The following is an 11,668-nucleotide window of genomic DNA, read 5'->3' as shown; positions in this document are numbered from 1 at the left end:
AAATCAAAACAATATTAAATTTTTTATCAGATATAAATCTTTTAAGAAAAGTGATATATATTATTTGTAAATTATAAAAATATGAAAATGATGTGATCAAGGCCACATGTTTTCATGTGAGCAGAATGATTTACAAACTAAAATATCATTAAGATATAATATTACTTTTATGTAAAAATATATTAATATTCCATTAATTTTTATAATAACCTATTCCATATTTAATTACCATTCTCAAAATCAAAACAATATTAAAATTTTTATGAGAGATAAATTTTTTAAGAATATTATAATAAAAAAATCAACATTTGTTGATTTGCATAAATGAAACAAAAACATTAAAAATAAAAAACGACAAAATATTTGTCTTTAAAATGATATATTTTTCTATACAATTAAAAAGTAAATATGACATAAAATAAAATAATGATTTGTTTATTTAAAAATTCATGAGTAAATTATACTCATATGCCATAAATTTAGTAAAATCATTCGCTACATTTTCTAAGTCAAATAAGAGATGCTACATAAACAATGAAAAATGTTATATCCTCATATATTTTTATTCAACTGATAGACTTTTATATTCATAAGTGATATATATTATTTGTAAATTATAAAAATATGAAAATGATGTGATCAAGGCCACATGTTTTCATGTGAGCAGAATGATTTACAAACTAAAATGTCATTAAGATATAATATTACTTCTATGTAAAAATATATTAATATTCCATTAATTTTTATAATAACCTATTCCATATTTAATTACCATTCTCAAAATCAAAACAATATTAAAATTTTTATGAGAGATAAATTTCAGATATAAATCTTTTAAGAAAAGTGATATATATTATTTGTAAATTATAAAATATGAAAATGATGTGATCAAGGCCACATGTTTTCATGTGAGCAGAATGATTTACAAACTAAAATATCATTAAGATATAATATTACTTTTATGTAAAGATATATTAATATTCCATTAATTTTTATAATAATCTTTTAGATTGTTTTCATATTTAATTACCATTCTTAAGATCAAAACAATATTAAAATGTCATTATTTTTAGTTCGTTACAAATTACATCAATAATTTTAAGGAGGTATGTAAATCACCATCATACTATATTTTAATGAATTAAAAATATTAAAAAATTGATTCTTATACTATTTGGGATTCTCTTTATAAAATATTATATTTAATTTAACCTAATTACACTTATTACTTTTTTTATTTAAGAGATTATATTGTAGGAGCATAATACATATAACTAGAGATAATTTATGTATATAAAAATTGAAGAATGATATATATAATTTAATAAAACTTAGAAAATGAGTGTAATTTTCTCAAAATTAATTTATAAGCATATACCAGTTTCTTGGTTGTAGAGAAATATATATCATCAATTTCCCTCTTGCTTAACTCATCTGACGTGGGCGATAATATTGGATAGACACCGACCAAAAAGAGATCTCAGTAAACCAAGGTTGTTGGCGCGTGGGTTCACATCCTCGTACATAATCTCGCGAGAAACATGCAAAATCTCGATAAAATGAAACATAAATACTTCCTTCATTTAATAAATTGAATTATTAAATGGTTCAAAGTGAAAGCGACATTACAAACAAACAAAAATAGGTGGGGTCCACCGGACGTGTGCTTCGAATATTCACTACATTTGAATAACTAGTTTCGAATCCGCTACACTCTTTGCATTTTCACTTATCACTCACAAAACGATAGCTTATGCTTATAAGTAGTTTTGCTTATCATATAAGCTAGTTTACTTATCTTTGATAGGTAGGTAGAAAATGAGAGAATTTATGTACAATGCATCGAAGATAGCGAGACCAAGTTTCCTATTCTCTCTCCTCTTCTTATCCGCAGCTTTTCTAACCCTAGTATTTCTCAAAAATTGGACCTTTATATATTAAAAGTCATTACACTAAGGTGTCATTTTTGTGAGAGTTCAGATTTGTTTTTAATTCTTGTGGGTGTGTGTTCTGAGGATCGGTTTTGAAAGATCGAAATTGATTTGAGGAAAAGCTATGACTTCTCTGAGTAGAGAATTGGTGTTTCTGATACTCCAATTTCTGGAGGAAGAGAAGTTCAAAGAGTCTGTGCACAAGTAATTTTCTTTGCTTTTTCTTCTTCTTTCATTTTTAATTATTTTCTCTCTGCAAGTTTTATGGAAATGGGTAGGAAGCAATTCCTGAAAAAAAATGGAGGTGTAGTTTTGATGGTGAAGTGATAATATTATTTTATTATTGTTTATTTATTTATTTATTAATTATATAATATTTATATTATTATTATTACAACATGTTGTGATAAAGCTCTAGCTATGCAGCATATCCAGAGAAGGGTTGGATCCACCGATGTTCTAAATTGCGGTTGCGGTTTCATCATGTTGATCGCAATTGTGGGAAAATGATGTCGGTGTGGCAACAATTGTGGAGACTCACAAAACCGTAATATTGTTGATGCATAGTGTAATTTAAAACACTAAACCCACCTTTTGGATTTATACTAGGCATCCTTCTCAATGCAAGAGACTGATTCCATGATTTGAATCTTCACCTATAGTTGTTATGATTTATCAATATTAATTTAACCAATTTAATCATTGTTGTTGTTGTGGTGTATCGGTGGATTGCTTGTTGAAAGGGTCATTTTAAATGAGCTGATCTATTTCTGTGATGGTTTTTGTCTAAAGCTATGTTCTTGGTAATGAAGAGTATTGGAAATGAGTTGAATATACTATTGAAAAGAAGGGTGAAATGTTTTTTTTTTTACTTTTCAAATTTGTGTCTTGAAGAGGCTCACAAATTTAATGTGGATGACTGAATTGTAAGGTTGTGTATTATGAAATTGAAAATTACAGCCTATACACTAATACATGGATGCACCTCCATGTTCCTGCACTATTGACTATTGAGTTCTGTATTAGGCTTCAATATCCAGCTAAACTGGCAAGGTTGCTACGATTTTTTTTTACGAAAAAATATGTTATAACTTGGCTTTTTAGATATTGTGGGGTAGCCATAGCTTATACATGCTAACACTACACGCTCCCTGCCTATGAATAATATGTATTGTACTTATTGGCTGTAGCCTGTACTCGACTTGGTTTTCGGAACTGTCAAAATCAATGAAATGCTTTAATATGAAAGGCTGAGATATGTAATTTCCTTTTCCTCACTTAGAGGTTGTTGGAATTGAAATCATAATAAAATGAATTGTTATTGAATAATCATTCTCTTCCATCGCTGAACATTTCTTGTTTTGTATATCAAAGTGACTAATTGTTTCTTTCTTTTAAATGCTTGTTTATGTGGACAGGCTTGAGAAGGAATCTGGGTTTTTCTTCAACTTGAAATACTTTGAAGAAAAAGTACATGCTGGTGAATGGGATGAAATTGAGAAGTACTTGTCAGGGTTTACAAAAGTTGATGATAATCGATACTCAATGAAAATATTCTTTGAGATCAGGAAGCAAAAATATCTTGAAGCACTTGATAGGTATATATTATGCCGAATCCTTTTGGGGTTTTATACTATATTATGTTGCTTATTGGAGTCTCTTGTGTTCTATAATTTCAGGAATGACAAGGCATCAGCTGTGGAGATATTAGTCGGTGACTTGAAGGTTTTTTCCACCTTCAATGAGGAACTATATAAAGAAATCACACAGCTGTTAACTCTAAATAATTTTAGGTAATATCTTTAATATATATTCTAATGTAATGCAACATAGTTTTTAGTGCATATTCTTGTCTGGTAAGTCACTGAGATTGATGATACAGGAGAGTCAATCTATCTATTCAAAAATCAAACTTCTTGATTCAAACTCATGAAACAATAACAGATTTGAGTTTTTAGAGTCTCATGTTTAAGAAATTCGGCCATGTTACTTTTTATGGCGGCTAGACCTACCAAATTATTTGAGCTGTTATACTAATAAGTTCTTCCTTTCCATTTCATATATCAGAGAGAATGAGCAGCTATCCAAGTATGGTGACACCAAAACTGCAAGAGGGATTATGTTGATAGAGCTAAAGAAGCTCATAGAGGCAAATCCTCTCTTCCGTGATAAGCTTGTGTTTCCCAATCTCAAGTCCTCAAGATTAAGGACTTTAATCAATCAAAGGTATGATTTTTATAATTGTAGATGATAAATAAGCTAGTTAAAGCCCTCAACAATTCTGTTTATCTCACACAATGTTTTGATTGATTTCATAATTACATGGATTCTTTTCTATGTGATAAATGAAAATTATGTTCTGTGGATTTTGTCCTTGACACAGAAATATTATATCCTAGATTTTTGCATGAGATTTTAAGTCCTTATGAATGATTGGTTCAATCATTCAATTAATGACAGGAATTTGGAAATTAACCCACAGATTTTAATTTGTTGTTGTGTATTTGGATTTTTTGCTTGTTATGCCTTGGCTTCTCTTTTATTAATATATCGGTCTCTCATCAATGCAGTTTGAACTGGCAGCACCAGCTTTGCAAAAACCCAAGGCCAAATCCAGATATAAAGACTTTGTTCACAGATCACTCATGTGCACCTCCTAATGGTCCTCTAGCACCTACGCAAGTGAATCTTCCCGGTGCTGCTGTTGCAAAGCCTGCTACTTATACTTCACTCGGAGCTCTTGGTGTATGATCCCTTGCTTTTCAAAAATTTGGTTCCTTACATTTTAACTGATTGAGAAGAATATAATTTATGATGTTGAGTAATATAATTTTTTTCATTTATTTTCTATAGGCCTTTCCACCTGCTGCAGCAAATGCTAATGTGAATGCTTTGGCTGGTTGGATGGCCAATGCCTCAGCTTCATCTTCTGTCCAAGCGGCCGTCGCCACAGCATTAACCATACCAGTCCCACAGAATCAAGGTTGAAATATTGTTACTGGTTACATTATTATCCCTTTTTATCTTTAAGAAAGTTGAGGTTGCCTTAAATGCTGCCAACAACTGTTACTCGAGAAACAATGTTGTGACTCGTGTCGTGGCATTTGAGTTTACTCGGTTAAGTGATAAGGAGAAGACACTACTGAAATTTCTCTTAGAACTTTATATATTGAGTAATTTAACAGTGAAAGAGGGTGTGATGACTTAAACATTCTCTTGCCCTTCTCTGAACAGTGTCTATCTTGAAGCATTCAAGAACACCTCCATCAGGTCCCGGTATGGTTGATTATCAGAATGCTGATCATGAACAGCTAATGAAAAGGCTTCGGCCTGCTCCTTCTCTAGAGGAGGTAATTATGATAATTTTTTTCTCTTCAACAATTTAGATATGGTTCGGGTATTTCATGATGCCAATAATTTTCTGTTCTCAAGCTTTAGGGCTTTTGACTTTTAATGGTTGGTGACTCATGCCGCTATGATTTGTTTCTATAATTTTAGGTTACGTATCCTACAGCTCGACAAGCCCCTTGGTCACTGGATGATCTACCAAGAACTGTGGCTATGACTTTGCATGAAGGGTCCTCTGTGACAAGCATGGATTTTCATCCTTTTCAGCACACCTTACTACTTGGTATTTTTTTTCGTTGTTATGTTATGTGTAATTTATAACTACTAAATCCTGACAAAAATATAATATTACTTTGTTTCAAATAAGCGCAGTTGGTTGTAGTAATGGAGAAATTGCCCTTTGGGAAGTTGGGTTGCGAGACAGGTTGGACTCAAAGCCATTCAAGATATGGGACAAGACAAAGTGCTCATTGCCATTTCAGGTTTTAATTCCATTCTTCATTCAGTATTTTTGTAGTGTGCAATATTTCCTTTTTGACAAAGTGCTCATTGTTATTATGAATTTATGATGGTCATTGGTGCTTGATAATTTTGAACCTTTGAAATCTTATAGTTGGGGATTTTGCAGGCATCTGTGCTCAAAGATGCACCTATTTCTGTCAGCCGTGTCACATGGAGCCCTGAGGGAGATTTTGTGGGTACGTCATGTTTTGAAACCATTTTGAAGGTTATCAGATTCAATATTTAACCGGTTGTGTTGCTGCAGGTGTTGCATTTACCAAAAATCTGATTCACTTATATGCCTTCATTGGACCAAGTGAGCTATCTCAGCGAATAGAGGTGAGGTTAATTCTTGTCAAAAGTAATACAAGTTGTGATTGCAATTTGATTTACACTTCTTTGTTGATGCAGATTGATGCCCATATTGGTGGCGTGAATGACTTGGCATTTGCGCATCCAAATAAGCAACTCTGTATGGTGACTTGTGGAGATGATAAGTTGATAAAGGTGCATAAAATCTACTCATTGCAATTTTAGATTATGCCAAACAATTATCTACTTTCTTGGTTTGTCTGACGGTGAAACTCTTAACAGGTGTGGGATTTAACTGGACGAAGGCTATTTGAATTTGAGGGGCATGAAGCACCTGTATACTCTGTCTGTCCTCACTACAAGGAGACTATTCAGGTACAAACTTTTGGTTGTTGCTTTATAATTTTACTTGTTCGGGCGACAATGTGTGCTTTAATTTGTTAACGTATAAAGCCATTTTGTAGTCATTATAAAATTACAGGGCAATTGTTTCCACTTTCCTACACATATTTGTTGTAGTATGTAGGCAAACAATAGATTTTATGGAGTCAGCCTAGAATTCCATCTTGAATCGCCAAAATTGCATGAATCTCTAGTCTGTGGTGATTCTGACAATACAAATCTTGGATGGATAACGAGCCAAACAACCACCATGAGATGACAGACAATGGTAGCGATGACCAGATGTGGCTGGAATATCGTTAAGAGTTTCATGTGTCACCACTCGCTGCCCTGATCTACACCAGCGATGAAGGTGTAGGGCTGCATGTTTACTCCAGTGACGGCGAGCCTCTAAAGGTGGGATGGTCTACCACCAGCGTTGAGGGTGGTGAGGTCCGTCATTGGTGGAAAAAACCTCTGTAAAAAGATAGGAATAGGGATGGAAACCCTTATAATATAACCATCAATGTGTATATCAAATATGACAACTGCATCAAAATAAGGAAATTAATTGTCAATTTATATATGAAATAAGGAAATAAGAATATATGGAAATGTTTGTAAACATGGAAATGATTTATTTTCGTATTCATTTAAATCTATTTATGAAATAAACAAATAAAAATATATGGAAATAGGTAAGGTATTCATATACTCATTTTTATTATTTTTATAGTTATATGTATTCATATGCTAACTATGTATCTTAAGATTTGCGTAGGCTTTCTGTTTCGTTTCGTGAGTTAGTTACCAACATCCATTCCACACTTGCATTATTTATTTTAGTTCTATCAAGCCTGAGGGTGTTTTTTGTGTTTATGTGAATTATGTGCAGATACTGTCTGATTTTATTATTCTATTAAACTCTGCCGTCAATGGTCCTAAATGTTGTTATTGTAACTTTGCAGTTCACATTTTCAACCGCAATAGATGGCAAAATAAAAGCCTGGTTATATGATAACATCGGTTCTAGGGTTGACTATGATGCTCCTGGTCACGGCTGTACTACAATGCTTTATAGTTCTGAAGGAAGCAGGTAAGGTGGATCTGGATGGGGATAATTAATTTATTTAAGTTACATCTTCGTCTTCAATGGATAATTCACATGTACCCAATGAAACTGTATTAACATGTTTTATTATGTTTGGCCTTGTTTCTGTAGATTATTTTCTTGTGGGACGAGTAAAGATGGAGAGTCATTTCTTGTTGAATGGAATGAAAGTGAAGGAGCAATTAAGAGAACGTACAACGGGTTCAGAAAGAAATCTACTGGTGTTGTTCAGTTTGATACAGCCCAAAATCGCTTTTTGGCTGCTGGCGAAGACGGCCAAATCAAGTTTTGGGACATGGACAATATTAATCTTCTAGCAAGCACTGATGCAGATGGTGGACTACAGGTCAGTATCTCAGGGTTACTTGTTTCAAGTTTTCGGTAATACTGACACTTTATGAAGGCATCGCTTATTTGATTGGATGAAATTTTAGGTCCTTCCACGCTTGAGATTCAACAAGGAAGGAAATCTTCTTGCCGTTACTACTTTGGACAATGGATTCAAAATTCTTGCTAATGCTAGTGGTCTTAGATCCATAAGAGCAGTTGAAACTATGGCATTTGAAGCGTTGAGGTTGCCAATTGAATTTGGTGCAGTGAAGGTTGTGATATAGTTCTTGATCTTTGCTTTATTCTTGATATATAGATCAAAGTATGTATTTATACTGTCCACTTTGTTTATCTTATTCTAGGCATCTGGCTCTTCTGCTGTTAATATTAATCCTGTCCACTGTAAAGTGGAAAGCAGCTCCCCTGTCAGGCCTTCTCCAATTCTCGTAAGAACCGATCCCTTTGAACTCAGTATGCGTGATTATGAGTTAACATTGTTGCCATGATATACTAGTCACACCTTAACAATTAGAAAGTAATGTTCAAGTACTATTATGCATGTTCCTTTTCTTCTTCAAACATGCACACACAATCTTGTAGCACTGGGTTGATCTTTTTCTTCTTGTGTGCTAAATTCCGTTATGCTATGTCCTCATATGCCTTGGATTCTGTTTTGGGTACCGTTATCATTTGATGTCTGTATTTCTTAGTGGAATCTCTTGGTCAATTGGTTCTTTACCTTTTGTGTATGTTACTTAATTACTGATGAATTCAGTACTAGATCTTTATATTTGTTTGCAAGTCATTGACTGGTTTTGGCATTTTCAATGAAGAATGGAGTTGATCCCATGGGTCGAAATGTGGAGAAACCAAGAATCGTGGAAGATGTAATAGATAGACCTAAATCATGGCAGCTGTCTGAAATTGTGGATTCGGTACAATGCCGATTAGCTGCCATGCCTGACATCATAGATTCTTCCAGCAAGGTTTGTTGACTGACTGTATGAGAGAGATTACCATTTCTATTACAAGCTGTGTTCTGTGAACTTCATTTAACTCTCAGTCATATATAGGTGGTCCGACTTATATATACGAATTCTGGTGCTGGTCTTTTGGCACTTGGCTCAAACGGTGTTCAGAAGCTATGGAAGTGGTCTCGCAATGAACAGAATCCCACCGGAAAGGTAATATAAAATAAATATTTACTTTACCTCCCTCCACTCATTTCTTTTCTTTATAGTTTTCATTATTTTCCCCTCACGATAGAGAACAGAAATCTTAAGTTCATACAATTACAGGCCACTGCTCATGTTGCTCCACAACATTGGCAACCCAACAATGGTCTTCTTATGAAAAATGATATCTCGGGAGTTAACCTTGATGAAGCGGTTCCTTGCATTGCACTCTCAAAGAACGATTCATATGTTATGTCTGCCTGTGGCGGAAAGGTTTCATTATTTAACATGATGACATTCAAGGTATATATCCAGAAGAGATACAACCCTGATACTTAATTCACTCGCTAAGTTTAATGGTTTCTTACGGTTTACCTTTTTGTAGGTGATGACAACATTCATGCCGCCGCCTCCTGCCTCTACCTATCTAGCTTTTCACCCTCTGGATAACAACATCATAGCCATTGGAATGGAGGACTCGACCATTCACATTTATAATGTTAGAGTGGATGAGGTGATTACTATCTTTAACTGCTCCCTTTGCTCATTTTAAGACTTATACTATTAGTTTAAACATTCTCATCTATTTTTTTCCAATGGTATGGTCTAGGTGAAATCAAAATTGAGGGGCCACCAGAAGCGTATTAGCGGTTTAGCCTTTTCAACCAATCTTAACATCCTGGTTTCCTCTGGTGCTGATGCTCAAGTAAGCCTTTTTAACCGCTCTCTATTCAGTTAAGATTCAAAATGACATGTAAAACATCTTGTGAAAATCATTTAATGCAAAATCATTCAATGGAAAACATCTATTTCATTGAAATTATTCTGTTGGAATGTGCCAAATTGGTAGGTGCAAATACTTAATATTGTACTATATCAGTTTCTTTATAGTTTTCTATAAGCTTGTGGTGTGCTTCATTGAGATTATTTCTTTACAGCTCTGTGTGTGGAGCATTGATACATGGGAGAAAAGGAAAACAGTTCCATTACAACTACCGGCTGGAAAGGCACCTGTTGGTGACACTCGAGTGCAGTTCAACACCGACCAAATCCGCTTGTTGGTAGCCCACGAGACTCAGTTGGCAATATACGATGCCTCGAAGATGGAACGCATTCAGCAGGTAGGAAGTTTCTTCTAGTATTAATAGAGCTTCTGGTTGCTGACACTGTTTAACTGAAACATATAAATTAATTTGCTGCAGTGGGTTCCACAAGATGTTCTGCCTGCTCCAATATCAAATGCATGTTATTCTTGCAACAGTCGATTAATATACGCTACATTTTGTGATGGAAACACTGGGGTTTTCGATGCTGATAGCTTGCGACTAAGATGTCGTATTGCGTTGTCAACCTACTTGTCAGCAGCTGCTTTAAATGGGTAAGTTTCATGGTAATGCTTGGACACAGTTTTTAGCATTTGCTTTATTGAGTATTGAACATTTAAAGCTGTATTGTGAAATGTTACTTTCATTTCCATGCAGTGTATATATATATAGTAAACCATCAAAGCAATCCCTTGAAAGATTATTGAGTTGCCAAATAAGTCCACCAATTAAGTCATTAAAGGCCTTTTAATGTTATTAGGTCCTTTTAAGGAGTTCAGTCACCAATTAACTCTTTCAATTTAACATTGTTTTTAAATTTGTTAAGGATTTAATTGGTTAAAAAACTTCTAAGGACCTATTATGAGCCCAGGATTGTGGTTTTACTATATATATCTTAACTTTCTAGGATAGTAATTTGATACATATATTTTTTCTTGTTTCAATGCATAAGATATTAACCTGTATTAGACATTATTAATTGCAATTTAAACATTGCCCATGCCACTCTTTCTTTAAAAATAGAATAAATACACATTTCAGTCTGTCATGTTTTTCGACTTTACCAGTTTGGTCTCTCAAAAATTGAAAACCCAAAATGGTCCCCCAAAATTTCAAATGTGGGTCAAAGTAGTCATTTTTAGAATGTTTTACAACTCCTGGTAGAGACTAATTTGACCAATATTTAAGGAACCAAACTGGTAAGGTCGAAAAACGTGATGTACTAAAATGTGTATTTATTCTTAAAAATAACATTTTTATTTCTTTCTAGGGGACCAGGGGCTATGATGATTCATGATATTGAAATATAATGTTGGAACATGACTCATAATGTGGTTGGTTGTTGTATATATATTACAGAAACCAAGGTGTATATCCTGTTGTTGCTGCATGTCATCCACTAGATCCTCACCAATTTGCTATTGGTTTGACTGATGGGTCAGTAAAAGTGATGGAGCCAATTGAAACAGAGGGTAAGTGGGGAACTAATCCACCTTTGGATAATGGAATAGGTAGAACTGCATCATCATCTACAACAAGCAACCATACACCAGATCAGGCTCAAAGATAAGAACATTCATTATATCATATATTATAGCATGTTCTTTCCATCTGTAATTTTATCAGCCTAGATTATTTTTAGTTTTGGTTACCCTCCATTTGTAGGGTCATGCTCAGTTTGGACATAAAATGATAAATGTTTAGGTGGAAACTTTTGTATACCTACATTTGTTCTTATACAAGTCAGTTACATTA

General features: G+C 33.7%; 1 protein-coding gene across 1 annotated transcript; it reads left to right on the top strand.

The window, feature by feature from the left end:
* LOC109332319 (topless-related protein 3-like) lies at positions 1,995-11,668 on the top strand. The gene is made up of 25 exons (XM_019567266.1): positions 1,995-2,135; positions 3,350-3,529; positions 3,611-3,724; positions 3,999-4,157; positions 4,502-4,676; positions 4,785-4,914; positions 5,166-5,281; positions 5,430-5,562; positions 5,652-5,761; positions 5,908-5,977; positions 6,046-6,119; positions 6,192-6,287; positions 6,375-6,467; positions 7,442-7,569; positions 7,696-7,930; positions 8,019-8,186; positions 8,277-8,360; positions 8,748-8,900; positions 8,988-9,098; positions 9,213-9,392; positions 9,475-9,603; positions 9,700-9,795; positions 10,028-10,210; positions 10,292-10,467; positions 11,273-11,668. The coding sequence occupies exons 1-25, from the start codon at positions 2,056-2,058 to the stop codon at positions 11,481-11,483; spliced, it is 3,384 nt and encodes a 1,127-aa protein (XP_019422811.1). The 5' UTR covers positions 1,995-2,055; the 3' UTR covers positions 11,484-11,668.

The sequence above is a fragment of the Lupinus angustifolius genome, chromosome LG02 (assembly GCF_001865875.1).
Source record: "Lupinus angustifolius cultivar Tanjil chromosome LG02, LupAngTanjil_v1.0, whole genome shotgun sequence".
Taxonomy (NCBI): domain Eukaryota; kingdom Viridiplantae; phylum Streptophyta; class Magnoliopsida; order Fabales; family Fabaceae; genus Lupinus; species Lupinus angustifolius.
Note: the sequence above shows the minus strand (reverse complement) of the source record. Positions and strands in the feature narration are given on the sequence as shown.